The 16304-nt window shown below is 41.2% G+C and overlaps 1 protein-coding gene across 7 annotated transcripts in view; it reads left to right on the top strand.

Moving 5' to 3' along the window:
• DIP2B (disco interacting protein 2 homolog B) overlaps window positions 1–16304 on the top strand; it is a 221850-nt gene that overhangs the window by 96223 nt on the left and 109323 nt on the right. For all 7 annotated transcript variants that reach the window (XM_072765309.1, XM_072765314.1, XM_072765313.1 and 4 more), the window contains exon 2: window positions 10857–10928. In XM_072765309.1, coding sequence (XP_072621410.1) covers window positions 10857–10928 — 72 coding nt within the window. The remainder of the gene's footprint in view (window positions 1–10856; window positions 10929–16304) is intronic.

Below are 16304 nucleotides of genomic sequence, written 5' to 3'. Positions count from 1 at the left end.
TTTTAAAAAATGATTCTAATGGGTACCAGAAGAGAGGCAGAGTAATATACTTAGCTGTTCTCAGAAAAACAGCTTTCTGATTTTCCTGAGGAAACATGAAGATAAAAGTCAGGTGAAGAAGTTTTTTATAACTTCTTATTCTTCTTCTTACCTTCACCCTCCCTTCCTCACCCCCTGATTTTTTTCTGGAATTATTTTTTTCCCTTAGCATTTGCAGTTTTAGCCCTAAATTATCACAACACCCAGAGTTAGATGCATGTAATCCTGTTTTGTGCACAGTGGTACTATTTTATTTACATAAATTTACATATATTCATTTTGACTAATCTCTGTTCATTTCAGGTTTAGATGTCTGTACCTGTTCCTTGATGTCAGTTTTCCTTCTTTTAGACTATTGGCACCCAAAGTGACTAATTTTGTTGGGTCTTACTGCCAAAGATCTAGTACCCCGATGTGGCTTTAGAGGCTTTTAATGCGCTCTCTTCTCTTTGTTGTTGTTAAAGAGAACCTAGTGATCTAGAATTTTCTAGATAACCCTTTTAAGGCTTAAAGCTATTGTTGGGACTTAAGGGTGGGGCTGGGGCTGGGGCTGGGGCTGGAGTGGTGTCAACTAAAACTAGTTGAATGTGTGCTATGTGCCAGGGACTTTTGCATTTATTCTCTCATTTAAGACTCATCATAAGCACTCAAGGTAGGAGTTCTTCCAGTTTCACCTATTATGAAACTGAGGCCGACTTGTTCAGTAACTTGTCATGGAGCCAGGAGACTGGCAGACTCAGGGTCCAGACCCAGACCTGCCTCGTGCTAGAGAACCCATGCTCTTCCTGCCGACTCCACCATCTCGGGGGCTCCCCCTGCCCTTTTCAGACCTCCAGGTCATTTGTATAGCAAATTTCTTACTTGCAGACATAGTTTTTCTAATGGACAAATGAACATACCTTTTGCATTAGATGGATTAATTGAGCCAGCTGCCTGCTGATGTCGTCAGGCAGAGTTCAGTTTCTCAGTATTTCAAGTGTTTTACTCTGTTGCTTTTTTATTTGTTTGAACTTGCTTGATGCCTTAGGTGAAATACCATCTGTAAGAAGTCATATATATTTGACCTAGAAAACAGAACTGTGCAGCCAAAACAATTCTATGATTTGAGTTTTGGAAGAAAGCAATCTGGGCTTATTCTCAAATTCTTGAAGTGGAAAATGTCTAGTTATTGTCCTAAATGAGGTGAGAAGACAACTACTAAGAATGGAAATTTGAGTGTTCAGAAGTTAATTTCCTTGAAAATCTTTTGTAAGATTAGTGTGAGTTAAAAGAAGAGAAGACTATAGCTTTTATAGGCTGCCAGTTGAAGACTTTTAGAACCACTGATTTTTGTTTTCAAAAGAAAAAGTAGATTAAAAATTCTCATCTTTTTTCAACAGATTGAAGTATTTTAACAGATTGATTTCTGGCTAAACTCTGAAAATACTGTGGCTTTCACTCTTCTCTCAAGATTAATTCTACCTATGTGAAGAGAGAAACTACAAGGAGCTTTTAAAAATAATTCAGAGTTTTTAATTCTTTAGAATCCTGTTGGCCACTTTCAGTTCAGATATGGCAAGAAAAATAGGGAGGGTGAAACAAAGGCCACAATGCCCAGTAGCTGGTTTAAGGGGTAAGGCCATTGTTCTCTATGACTGTGAACCTCTCCCACTCCTGCAGCTGAAGTGGTTAGGACTCTGTGTAAATAAAAACAGTGCTTTTAGGGAAAAAAATGTATTTGTTGTGAGTCTTTATCACACTTTAGAGGAAGGATGTTTGGAGGATGGGTGGCTGGTGAATGTAATTCATTGAATAGAATTGTTGTAAGGAGAACATGATAAAACTTATTAGTAAAAATTGTTTTTTGTCTTCTAGCCAGCGTCTCCTGGGCAGGATCCAAATCCTCTGCCTTTTTAAGTTTTACTAAGATCTACCTGATTCACATTCTCAGTTATATTTTTGGCTCTTTGTCTGTATGTGTCTACTTACATTTCTTGTGTGTAAATGACCTTAACTCCGGTCCTAGTTCCCCATCTGCCGCCATAGCCAACATGTACCACTGTCCTGGTCTGAGATTTACATGTATGATGCCTGGGTGGCTCAGTGGTTGAGTGGCAGCTTTCAGCTCAGGCCGTGGTCCCGGGATCCGGGATTGAGTCCCATATTGGGCTCCTTGCAAGAAGCCTGCTTCTCCCTCTGCCTGTGTCTCTGCCTTTCTCTCTGTCTCTCTCTCTCTCTTTCTCTATGTGTTTGTGTCTCATGAATAAATAAATAAAAATCCTTAAAAAAGATTTACATGTAGAGGTTATTAGATACAGGTATAGATTGGAAGATGATGACTATAGAAGTTCTTCTTAGTTTCTCATTTCTTTCCTTCCTAATTACAAAAAAGAAAGGCCACATTCTCTGTTAGCTGAATATTTAGTAATGATGTATAATGACTTTTTGCTAATTGTTTTTTAACTGCAGTTGGACACGGTTTCCACAGTTGGCTGTCTCATTTAAAAGATAATTAAAGAGACAATTCATGCGGGGTCCTTCTTGGGGGGTGGGGGTGGATTTTTAATGCCTTCTGGAAAGTCATCTATATTTTGGAATGAGTCAGAGAAATTGTTTGTCTCATGCTGTTCATTTTATGAACAATAGATTAGTTTTATTCTTTTATTGCATCTGATTTGGGGGCCACCTACAAATAAACAATGGACAAAGAACAATAGGAAAAAGCCAGAGACCTAGATTCTAGTCTAGCTGTGTATCTTTAAGCAAGCTGTTTATCTTTTCACATCTCAGTTTCTTGTTCTGTAGTAGGGATTATGTCTTTTCTGTTTATTGAAGAGGATTTTTAGGCAAATCAGATGAATCAGTATCAGAATATTTTGAAAAGTTGTAATGCTGGTTGTGTTATATAGAGGCATTTAATTAAGAAAGAAGTAAATCGATGACCTATGAGATACATACCAGCCTTCAACTTCAGGTGTCTGAAGAACCCATGTTGAGGCACAGCAGTGGGGCCCTCCTGTTCAGCAGGGCCTGAAGGAGTAGCAGTAGGGCCAGTGTCTGTTCTTCAGAGACTGAATTTACAGCTTTAATATCCTTCTGTTGCTCCAAGTATGCTATTCTCTTCTACAGCTGTGGGTTTGAGAACAGTCCTGACAGTAATCCTTCAGGACCCAACTGAAGAGCACCTTCTGTGAAGTCTTCCCAGTCTTTTGGAGGCCAAGTTTGGAGCTTCACTCTGAAAAGTGAATATAGGGTGGTATTAGGGAGGAGGGGCCCTGGAGCCAGGACTGCCTGGGTTCAGATCCTAATTATGGCTCCTACTAGATATGATATGACTGACAAGTAGCTTAAACATTCTGTGGCTCAGCATCACCTATAAAATGGGACTGATAATAATATTACCTTTTAAGGGATGTTGTGAGACTCTTGGAATAGAGGCGGTTATAGATAGTAAGCCCTCAATGAGTATTACTATTTACTTATTTATTCTTAGAGTATTAAGTTATTTATTATTATTTTTTTAAATTCCCTTAGAATTTTGTACATGACCCCTAGTGTAGCCCTTGTCACGTTTTTTTTTTTTTTTTAAGATTTTTAATTTTTATTCATGAAAGACAGAGAGAGGCAGAGACGCAGGCAGAGGGAGAAGCAGGCATCACGCAGGGAGCCTGATATGGGACTCGATCCCGGGACCCCAGGATCACGCCCTGGGCCAAAGGAAGGCGCTAAACCGCTGAGCCACCCAGAGATCCCCCCCGCCCTTGTCACTTTTATTGTAATTATTTGTTTAGATTGGGAACTTCTTAAAGATGTAGACAGTTTTATTAACACTTTGCATGTCATCCATTCATCGTTCAAAATGTTTTTGTGACATCCCAAAGTTCCCCAAGCTGTTGCCACCCTTGACTGAATCGGTATGACTTTAAGGCCGGGCTACACTGGCACATACCTTTTTTATTTCCATTGAAGCAGAAAGAGTTTGTGGATGGAACTGTAATCCTTGCTCTGTGTCCATCAAGATTAATAAACATACCACTTGGTGACCCTCCAGAATTTCCCAAGGCCTGTGTTTATTTAGCACCTAACTGCTCAGGGTGCTTCACAAAGTCATCTCCAAAAAGTCTTAGCATCGCTCTACTTCTTTCTGGGAGGTAAAATCCTAAAGGAACCCTCAAACACGGCTGTAGTCACACACAGCCAGTCAGCAGCAGAGGAAAACGAGTAAGCTGCTAAGTGACTGCCTCGTTAGGAATTTGTCTTATTTCTGATACTAGAATGAAAGGCCAGACTCTGGCCACAGTGTCACCCACTGTGTAAAGCTTTCCTTTCCCTACCCAGGCAGAGCTCATCATGCCCCCTCTGGCTTCTGTACTGTATTTAGCATACATCTCTCCCGCAGCACTCAGGTAGGAGGTCAGGTGGGTGCCTTCCTCTTCTCTCTTCATGGCATGGCTACCCACTTCTGACCCCTGGCCAGTAGAGGGGAGGCTTCATTGGGCTTTCACTGAAAGTGTGTTGATGTTGGCACTTTCTAGAGCCTAGGCCCCATACCAGGTAGTCTCAGTCACCATGGAAACTTACCAAGACAGCTGTTACGGTGACCCATTCTACAGACGTGGATACCAAGACTTATCAAGAGGTTAAGTAAAACTTGTCTAGAGTCACAAGGCCAGGAAGCAGCAAGGCTGTGCTCCAGATGTAATTCTTTCTAGCACAGACTCCTCAAGGGCTAACCACAGCACTCTATGCGCTCAAACGGCTGACGGGGTTGTAGGACTGTTCCTCCTCTCGTGCTGACTCTTCGGGGCTTGCGGCAGCTAGCAGGCCCACGCACACCTCCCGCAGCCCGTCATCATGCCGCTTAAAGATAATCCCTGGGCTGCCTGTGCCAAGCAATTACTGATCCTGGGCGGGTGAGGAGGGAAGCAGGGAATTTATTTTCTTTAGGTTCTGCCTCACGTATATCTTTCCGTGTGTCTGGCTTTGGCTCTTCGGGTTGTGGTGATGCCTAGCGAGCGGACAGCCTTGGGCCAGGTGGGTCCCTGTGCCTGTTACCGGCTTGGGGCCTCCCACCCATGGGGTCCGCGGACCCCTGGAAATAGCTGCTCTTCCAAGTGCACCTCTGGGTGGAGAAGTAGTTACCCTAGTGGGAGGGGAAGGCTAATCCTCTCTTTATTTGTTTAGTTCTCAAAAAACTTGAACAACAGGTTTAACTTCCATCTGTGCCATTTTAATGCAAATTTTATACAGGTAGAGTTATGGCACTCCTTTTTGTTTTATATGCCAGATGGCAAAAAATCTGTTCTGACTAAGAATGCCTGTGATGTGACTGAGTGTCTGCAAGAGTTCTTTGCTCTCCCTTGAGGCCGCATGGCCAGGAGACAACACTCTTCCCCTCTTCTTTCCTCTCCTCCTCACATTAAGTCCACAGAACCTCCCAGCACACTGCAGACAGGATTCTCTAGTGTGGTAATATCCAAATTTGCCTGATTTTAAAAAACTTATTGGTGAGTTTCCTGGGTGGCTCAGTTGGTTAAGCATCTGCCTTTGGTTTAGGCCATGATCCTGGGGTCAGAGGATTGAGCCCCATGTTGGGCTTTCTGCTGAGCAGAGAGCCTGCTTCTCCTACCCCTCTCCCAGCTCATTCTCTCTCTCTCTTAAATGAATAAATAAAATCTTTAATATATATATATACAGGCTCAGCGTCAGGCACTTGTTAGAAATACAAGAATCTGGGGCTTAATCCAAACTTGTGAATCAGAATCTTCATGGAAGGGGCCTGGGATTTTTTTTCTTTTTTTTTTGGTAAGATTTATTAGTTTCTTTTAGAGAGAGAGTGTGCAGGAGGAGAGGAAGAGGGAGAGAGAGAACCCTGAAGCAGACTCCCCGCTGAGTGGGGAGCCCAACATGGGCTCCATCTCAGGACTCTGAGATCATGACCTGAACCAAAACCAAGAGTTAGCCGCTTAACTGACCCAGCCACCCAGGCGCTCTAGGAATTTGTATTTTTACAAGTTCCTCAGGGGATTCTCAAAAATTAGGTATTTGGAAAATGTCGCTTTCTTGCAGCAAACCCTGGTTAACTACCCGTGGGGAGCACAATAAGAGCACAGACTATTGGTGGGCAGTGACAGAAATGTGGAATAACAAATTCAGGTAGGTAGGTAGGTAGGTAGGTAGGTTGGTTCACTGCATTCCTTTGGCCTGGTCTTGCCCTCTGGCAAAGGGATCCGTGGATATGTGGGTGCAGTTCCTGCAGCTTTTAATGCCCACTGATTTTATGGACTGTATTCCTCCTTTCAGGCGAGCGAGGCAGGTGCTGCTTATCTGATCACCTTTGAAGTCTAGCTGTCAAGTTTTTCAGCAAACTTGGTTCACTAAATTTCTTTCCCTGGGCCTTTCAGCTCTTGCTAATGTGAAGACCTCTCTTTCTCCCATTTCTGGTTTTCCACCCAAGTGCACATGTCTCTGATTCATTCTTCTCTCACTGCCTCCACCTTACTAATTCATTCAGTCACTCATTCAACAAGTGCTGTTGCGCCAGGCTGTGGGCGGGCTACAGAGATGAACACGACACAATCCCTGCCCTCAAGTGCACAGTCTAGTAGGGACGCAGATGTGTTAACAAATAATTAAAATACCAGTGATGTGCTGAGTGCTATCATAGTGTGTGCAGAGTTGGAGGGGTACCAAAAAGTGACAGGTGTCACAGAGGAGGTGACTTTTAAGCAGGGTCTTGTGGTCATAGAAAAGGGGGAGGGCATTTTAAAGGCTCCTCACCATAGTCCTCACATTCTCATTGCAGTTCATCTTCTAGGTCTTCTTAATGTCATTGTTTATTTATGGATTTAATGGAGCTGATTGTCATGGCTGAATTGACTTTTCTCAAACCCTGAGATGGTTAGTAATTAATATCTAAGATGCCAAGTCTACTAGTTCATCCCACAATCAGTTACTGACAGTAAACGATTGAAACTCTAAACCCTGAAGAAAGCTTATAAAGGCCTTCCACTTTATCAGATAGATGTGTTCTGAGCCAGCAGCAGTGGTCCTTGTACCCTTTAGGGCGTAGGGTGTATGTGTACAGTGGAAGTAGGGAAACTCGTGAGTGGGAATTGGGACAGGAGAATGCTCCATTGTTTCTTTTGCAATAAAAGACTTGATTTCCTCTTTTTAAGAAGGGTTTCCTTGATATGCTCCCACATCTCCGTTAGTTGTGTGTATTGTTGGAGATGACCTAAACTCTTCAGTTTGCTAATTTGACAAGGTTTGTTTTTTATTTCCAAAAAATGTACTGCAGATTTCTCTCATTTCACTAAAGAAGCAGAGATGAAGGGCCATTGTGATTCAGTTTGTATGGTCTAGTAAGTAGCTGTGATTGTAGTTTTAACTATTATTTCTTGAAATAATGGGTGTTCGTTGTAGAAAAGTGAGAAAATACAGATAAGCAAAAAGGAAAAGAAGCTAAAACAAATCCATAACCTTGTAAGCCATAGCTAGCCACTGTAATATTTTGGTGTATAAAACTCCAGACTTTGTCTGTGTATATGTTTGTGTGTAAAAAAAAGTTATTCCAAAAATTGAATATCCTGTATAAACTGTTTATTAGTATCTTATCTTCTCTCCTATTGTGTATATATATACACACACATATATACACACATATATATATGCACACACACATACACACTGACCATCTTAGTGTTTACAGATCCATATCTATAGAACCATTAATTCTTAATTGAAAAAAACATTTTTGAGATTGTACAAATTATCTAGTCTTGTTTTTTGTTTATTTTTTTATTTTTTATTTTTTTTAAGATTTTATTTTATTTATTCATAGACACAGAGCAAGAGAGAGAGAGAGAGAGAGAGAGAGAGAGGGAGAGGCAGAGACACAGGCAGAGGGAGAAGCAGGCTCCGGGCAGGGAGCCTGACGTGGGACTCGATCGAGGGTCTCCAAGATCATGCCCTGGGCTGCAGGCGGCGCTAAACTGCTGCGCCACCGGGGCTGCCCTGTTTTTTTGTTTTTTTTTAATCAAACTCTGGGGATGCCTGGGTGGCTCAGCAGTAGAGCGTCTGCCTTCGGCCCAGGGCATGATCCTGTAGTCCCGGGATTGAATCCCACTTTGGGCTCCCTGCAGGGAGTCTGCTTCTCCCTCTCCCTATGTCTCTGCCTCTCTCTCTGTCTCTCATAAATGAATAAATAAAATCTAAAAAAAAAAAAAAAAAATCAAACTCTGTTAAAGTATATAAAGCAAGTGAAACCCCTCATAATTCCATTTTCCAAGAGTAAACGTTTATTTATTTATTATTTATTTATTTATTTATTTATTGGAGTAAACATTTATTTAATGTATATATACATTATTTTTCAAACTATTTTCTATACATATATGCAAATGTATCTATTTCTATTTTTACACAATTAGATCTTATTATACGTGCTGTTCTGCAACTTGCCTTTTACCCTTTATATGTTTTAGACATCATCTTGTGCCAGTACATTTGGAATACTTGTCTATTATTGTGTAGCCCAGGGTTTCTTATCCTTAAGACTATTGATAGTTTGGACTGGATAACTCTTCATTGTGTGACTGTCCTGTACATTGCAGCACACTTAGCCCCATCCCTGGCCTCTATCCCTTAGATACCAATAATACCCCTTCCTCTGAGTGTGACAAAAATACCTCCAGATATTGTCATTTGTCCCATTGGGAACAAAGTCACTCCCAGTTGAAAGCCACTGATAATAGGTGATCTATAATTATAATGTAAGTATCTAGACTCCTTCCATTTTTTCATCACAAAGAATAGGTCCGGCAATATTCTTACTTGATTTTTGTGCACCTTTATGAATATTATCAATGAATAAATTCCTAAAAATACAGTTGCTGAATCAAAATTTTGAAATTTCCAAATTACTCCAAAGAGATTGTATCACTTTATTTTTCAGCTATATCCTGGTAGTTCTAAAATCATCTCTCTTTCCTGAGTTTTAGATCCACATATCCAGCTGTTGATTGGACATGACCTTTTGTGTATCTCATGGGCCTTTCGTAAACCTAATTCCCGTCTTCTTCAACTCACCAGATTTGCCCTTCTTGCTGTCACAGAATAGCATCACTATTTGCCGGAAACGTTCTCATCCTTATCCATCCAGTCATCAAATCCTGTCCAGTGTTTCTCCCAAATGTCTCTCTTAATCCATTCACTACTTCTTTTTTTTTTTTTTTTAATAGTTTTTAAAGATTTATTTATTGGGGCAGTTGGGTGGCTCAGTAGTTGAGTGTCTGTCAGCCTTTGGCTCAGGTTGTAATCCTGGGGAATTGAGTCCCACATCGGGCTCCCCCCACAGGGAGCCTGTTTCTCCCTCTGCCTATGTCTCTGCTTCTCTTTATCTGTGTCTCTTGTGAATAAAAAAAAATATTAAAAAATTATTTATTTGAGAGAGAGATAGAGTACACAGAGGGAGAGGGAGAAATAGACTCCCCACTGAGCAGGGAGCCCAACAAGGGGCTCCCTCCCAGGCCCCTCGGACCTGAGCTGAAGGCAGATACTTAACTGCTGGAGCCACCCAGCTGTCCCTGTTCACTTCTTATCTTCCCTTCTACCACTGTCTTATTTTAGGATACTACTAACTTGCCCAGATCACTGGTACATTGGTAGTAGCCCTGGGCTAGCAGGTAGTCTCTTTGAGCCTCTACCCTTGGTTCCCATCCTCCTCAGGAAGAATGAATTGCCTTGCTGACTCCGCAGTCTGTGTCACTCCCTGTGTAAGCCCCTCCGCGAGCCCTGCTACCTTCCCACCGTCCACGCCATCAGTCCTGTGCTCAGGCTGACAGCAGCTGGCATTCACCACCCTTGGTTTCAAATCTGTGTTCACCAGTGTTGTAAATTTTAGTATACAACTTACTTTTTATGCTAAATTTTGACTTTAAAGTTTTATTTCAATTAAAAAATACTCTTTTTTAGAAAACAATACTCTACCATGTCAACTCACAACATGTATTTATTCCCCCGGCTTTGAATTACTCATTCTCCCTTGAATGAACTTTTGTTCTCCTGTGTTTCCTGTTCCTCCTCACCCAGCTCTCTACCCATTCATTTGCTACCCTTTCTTTAGTACCTAGTATATTTCTTGGCACTTGAACCACACATTTTTCCTCTGTTAATCAGTTTTTATTCTTATTGCAGTTGTTGCATGTCTACTTTTTGTGTGCTTTGTGTATACTTTTAAATTTTAACTTTATGAAAAAGATGTATGTGTACATAAATAATACAAAGCAGTGAATCAAGGAGAGAGAATATGAGAATTCCAGCCCCGGTTCAACCGTAGGTACTAGGATGCAGAGAGGCCTTTCAGGTATTCCACTCCAGTGCCTGAACCTCAATTTCTCCCCTGAACGAGACTTTTGATTTTACATGGTTCCATATAGCAATATAGTTGAGTACCTCCCATATCAGTTGTATTAATGTGGTCAAACCGAAACTTTGGAGAGGTCATTTTTCTGCCAGCCTTTCAGCATTCCATTTTGGTCTATCTTAAATGCCAGGGAAACGAGGGATGCCTAGGAACTTGGGAATCTCTGACATGGTATGCAGCATATTGCTATGCTAGATTGGTGTGGAGACAAGCCCTACAATTTTCCACAAGAAGTCTGCTCCAAGACTGTGGGAAATCACACATAGCAAAATCCTTGGCAAAGAACTCTACATTTTTTCCCCTACTCTCTATGTGGTAATTCTATAACACTCTGTAATTAATTTTATTTTTACAGTGAACAACCACAGAGTAAGAATAATGCATAACCTATTTCTGTTTCTTGCTATTTTAGGGGACATCACACAGAAGGGATATGAAAAGAAAAGGTCAAAACTCCTGTCTCCCTACATCCCGCAGACACAAGGTAGGCAATGAGAAGTGGTTTAAACCTTTTCAGTATTTTTACACCAAAGAAGCTATCTTACAGAAGATCTGTCTTTTGTTGGTTCCTGTTTTTTTCCCTCCCTTCCTCACAAGGGTAGAGAAAAAAAAAACGGAAGGAAAGAAAGGAGGAAATGAATCTTAATTGAGCATCTGCTGTGTGCTAGGCACTTTTAAAATACCTAAGTCATCAAATCATTTACACAGAGCTTGGGTCGTGGTGTGTATGTGCAAGGCTGATGTGATTCAATGGCAGAAAATTCCAGGTCATGGAAAAACTGCATCTTCCTTAAGCCTGAGCACAAACTGTGCTGTAGAGCAAAGGCAGCAAAGATCAGAAGGAAGGATAGACTCAGTATTGCAAGGCGACTCAAGGATTGCAGTTCCTGAGGATTTGGGGGTAAGAACCCTAATAAGCTTTTCTATTGAGTCCCTTGTTCCTTCTGCAAAGAGACTGGTGGGTTCTTCATGTCTGAAAGTCCTGAGTCATGGTGTGCTTAATTCCAGAGGGCTTGCTGTATGTAACCTTTGCCTCCAGGCAAGGCTGTCTCTAAGTCATCATATTTTTTTTAAGTTACTCAGATTTGAGGGACGCCTGGGTGGCTCACCAGTTGAACTTCTGGCCTTCGGCTCAGGGCGTGATCCCGGGGATCTGGAATTGAATCCCACATCATGCTCCTTGCGTGGAGCCTACTTCTCCCTCTGCCTGTGTCTCTACCTCTTTCTCTTTCTCTGTTTCTCATGAATAAATAAATAAAATCCCCCCAAAAAGTTACTCAGATTTGAGGCTTTCCTTTGATACCCTGTTTCTGCTTTAATCACTTTTACTATAAGGAATTTTTTTCTTGTTTTCTAATTTCTCCCTTGCAATCAAAGTCCCATTTCCTCAAGCCTCTTCCTTGTGGAGCTAATTGCTTTTATATCTGGATTACAAATACCTTGAGGACTTTGCATTTCCCATAGTTCTAATATTAAGCTTTGTACAGGGTATATGGTCTGTAAATAATGAATAATAGAATGAGAAAATGAATAATGATGATGTTCCAATATATTTCACTGAGGTCCTTGTTTTATTTCCTATATCATTCTTGGAAATTCCTCCCTACAAAAATGAGTAGATCAGTGCAGTGACAGCCAATTTAAGATATCTTAATGAACAGACAGATGTCAAAAGGAATTGAGAAAGAAGAGGTATAAATTGAGCCAGTGACAGCTAATGAAAAGCCAGTATTTGCAGAGCAAGGCATGACAGAGGAGTACTCTGGCTACTTAAATGTGGACCTGGCCCATACCTTTATAGTGCTGGAGGTTTTTTAGTCACTTTGTGCAAGAACAGTCGGATCCTGAAACAATAATTCAATAAGAAATAAGAGTCAATATAGAAAAGGACTATGATCTGTCTCTGTAGTCAGGCTATATAGAAGCCAAATCATGTTAAAAAATCAGTTTATTGGGGTGCCTGGGTGACTCAGTGAGTGTCTTCTGCCTTTGGCTCAGGTCGTGGTCCCTGGATCCTGGGATTGAGCCGCATATCAGGCTCCCTACAGGGAGTCTACTACTTCTCCCTTTGCACTTCCCCCATGCTCCTGTGTGCATTCACTTGCTCTCTCTCAAATAAATAAAATCTTTTTTTTTTTAAGGTTTTATTTATTTATTTGAGAGAGAGAGTGCACAAATGGGTAAGAAGGGCAGAGGGAGAGGGAGAAGCAGATTCCCCACTGAGCAGGGAGCCTGACATTGGGACTTGATTCCAGGACCCTGGGATCATGTTTTGAGCTGGATGCTTTGCCACCTGAGCCACCCAGGCGCCCAAATAAATACATTTTTTTTTTAAAGATTTTATTTATTTATTCATGGAGACACAGAGAGAGAGAGAGAGAGAGGCAGAGACATAGGCAGAGGGAAAAGCAGGCTCGACGCAGGGAGCCCGATGTGTGGGACTTTGATCCCAGGACCCCAGAATCACGCCTTGGGCCGAAGGGAGCCGCTTAACCACTGAGCCAGCCAGGAGTTCCCCAGATAAAATCTTAAAAGGAAAAGCAGAACGGTTTATCAGTTCTCTGAGAAACCACTGATACATACTCAGATCTGTGTGATCAGCACATTCTTGCCCCATGGGTGGGCCTACAGGGGGAGCCAAATCACAGATGGAAGGTCTTCAGTGAGTAGGAATGAGACATTTAATTGCAGTAGGCCAAGAGAATGGAACATAGCCATATCACAGTAGGAAGGGTTTTGCAGATGACCTCATGCGGAAAATTGAAGCCATTTGAAGGTAGCTCCTTCAGCTTCCTGCTACCAAGCTTAAGACTTGCCACATCTGTGTCCATCATGTTTTCCTCCTTCCTTCTGGTTAAAAAAGTAATCTGTTCCCCTTATCCGAGGCCAGTCATTGCACCTGTGCTTTGGATTCCATTCCCTCTTCCCTTTTCAGAAACCTTAAATTATCATCCCGTGACACTGAGGACAGGGCAATGGAAGTGGGTCATCCCTGGTACAGGCAATAAGGGTGCAGTATCTGTAAAAATAAAAAAGCAGTAAGAAAGCCAACAAAAAATTGGTCTGCTTTTTATTATTATCCTGTCTAGCAGTTCCAAAGACTGTAAGTAATAAGATGCTCTCCCTGCTGATGCAGACCCGCCCCTTAGATGTGCCATTGCCATTGCTGCCAGTTCCCATCTCTTTTGTACACTCGCTCTCTCCCTCTCACCTGACCCTCAGCAGGCCATCATGCTTGTTATACTCTTCTGTTAAAAAAAATCCTCCCTTGTCAGCCTTTTCCATCTTCACCTTTTCTGCTTCCTTTTATGATCAAATTGCTCTGAGCTGTCTATACTTACTGTCTCTGTTTTCTCCACTCCTGCTCACTTCTCAGCCCGTGCCTGTCCCTTCTAGAACTGTTTTAAGTGACATCACCGAGGAAGTTGCCACTCTAGAAGCACTCCTTTTGAAACTCTCTTTTTCATTTTCTTACTCTCCTCTTTCTGTTGCTCCTAGTCATCCTTGCAAGCTCATCCTCCTCTGTTAAATGTTGGAGTTTTCAAGGCAAGGCCCCAAGCCCTCTTGATGTCTCACTCTGTAGCAGTGACTCATAGATTGCAGCCTGCATCACAACCACTGGAGGGCTTGCCAGTATACCGATTGGCAGACCCTGTTCTCAGGGTTTCTGATTCTAGAAGTCCAGGGTGGGGCCTGAGAATTTGCATTTATGTTAAATTCCCAGGTGATAGGGAAGTTGCCGGTCCAGACACCACACTTTTAGAACCAACGCTCTATCTCCCTATAGTATTTCAGCCATACCTGTGGCTTTAATTATCATTTAAATACACGTAACTGCAAAATATGTATCTTCAGCTCAAATCTATCCTAAGTTTCTGACCCATAGATCCAATTGCTTACTTAACATTTCCATTTACATAACTTAAAAGAGCCTCCTTTTCAACCTATCCATTAAATCGATAACTTCCACCACCATTCCTACCACCGCTTCCAGCATGCACATACACAAAGCAAAAAACAGAAACAAAATCCAACTACAGTGACATCCAGCCTGCTCTTGTGCTTTTCTTCTAGTTTTCTCCTTCTAAGTAAATCAAACCCACATCTGAAAACCCAACAGTTTAGAGACCTAAAAATCATCCTCAGGATCTCCTCCATTCCCCATCTCTTGTCTGTCATCAAGTTCTATCAGTTTTCTGTTCCTTCATTTTTGGCAAGTTTAGGTTTTTTTCTAGGAAATAGTCTGTTTTGTATACATTTTCAAATTTACTGTTATTCATAAAGTTTTCCTTATTTTTGAAGGCCCTGCCTGTTTACATTGTCTACTTATATCTCTGTTCTCTTGATGAGTCTTCCCAGAAGTTTGTCTTATCAAAGAATAATCTTGATTTTTATTGAATCTTTCTTTTTTTTTTTTAAGGTTTATTTATTTTAGAGAGAGGGAGGCTAGGAGGGAGGGACAGAGGGAGAGGAAAGGAAAGTCTCAAACAGACTGCTCTCAGCTTGGAGCTGGAAGTGGGGCTTAAGGTGGGGCCTGATGCAGGGCTTGATCTCATAGCCCTGAGATCACAGACTGGGTGGAAACCAAGAGTCAGATGCCCCACCAACTGTGCCACCCAAGCACCCTATTTGTTGAACCTTTTTAAGTACTTTGTTTTCTGATTACTTTCAGCTTCTATATGTATTTCCTTCCTTAAACTATTTGTTTACTCTTTTGTATTCTTCCTAAACTTCCTCAGTTAGATGCTTAGATTTTCTGCCTTCTTTCTTAAGTGTTTCTTAATTTCACTGCGGTCAGAAAACATGCCTGTACCAAATCAAGGCTTTGTTATTTGTTCAGACATGCCTAGTATTTGGTAAATTTCTGTAATTCATCTATTTGTGTCTTATTGGTTGAATGGATGGTTTTGGTCCATTAGTTCAAAATAGTTAATTGTGTTTTTCAGGTCTTTTCTTAATAACTTTTTGACTATTTTGATCTATCATTTCTGATAGAAATGTATTTAAAAATCTGTACCATGACCATGTGTTTATCAGTTTTCCTTGTAGTTCTGTCAAGTTCTGCTTTATAGGTTTTAAAGTGATGTTACTAGGAACAAAACAAGGATGTCCACTCTCACCGCTTTTATTCAACATAATACTGGAAGTTCTAGTCACAGCAATTAGACAACATAAAGAAATAAAAGGAATCCAGATTGATAAGGAAGAAGTAAAACTCTCACTGCTCTCAGATGACATGATAATGTGTATAGAAAACCTTCAAGACTCCACCAGAAAACTGCTAGAAATGGTAAATGAGTTCAGTAAACTCATAGGATACAAGATCAATGTATATAAATCTGTTGCATTTCTATACACTAATAATGAAGCTGCAGAAAGTGAGGAAGACAAATACCATATGATCTCACCCACATGTGGAAATTAAGAAATTAAACAAATGAACAAAGAAAAAAAAGACATACACACAAACCAAGAAACAGGCTTTTAACTATAGAAAAAAAATTGATGGTTACTGGAGGGGTGGTGGGTGGGGGGATGGGAGAAATAGGAATGTGGATTAAAGAGCACACTTACTGTGATGAAAAAAGTAAAATAAAATGGGGGCAGCCTCGGTGGCGCAGCGGTTTGGCGCCGCCTGTGGCCTACGGTGTGATCCTGGAGACCTGAGATCGAGTCCCGCATCGGGCTTCCTGCATGGAGCCTGCTTCTCCCTCTGCCTGTGTCTATGCATCTCTCTCTCTCTCTGTATCTCTCATGGATAAATAAATAAAATCATTAAAAAAAAAAAAAAAAAAAAAAAAAAGTAAAATAAAATGATAAAAATACAACAAAATAGAAATAAATAGGTTTACAAAGTAAA

This window comes from Vulpes vulpes, chromosome 8 (assembly GCF_048418805.1).
Source record: "Vulpes vulpes isolate BD-2025 chromosome 8, VulVul3, whole genome shotgun sequence".
NCBI lineage: Eukaryota > Metazoa > Chordata > Mammalia > Carnivora > Canidae > Vulpes > Vulpes vulpes.
Note: the sequence above shows the minus strand (reverse complement) of the source record. Positions and strands in the feature narration are given on the sequence as shown.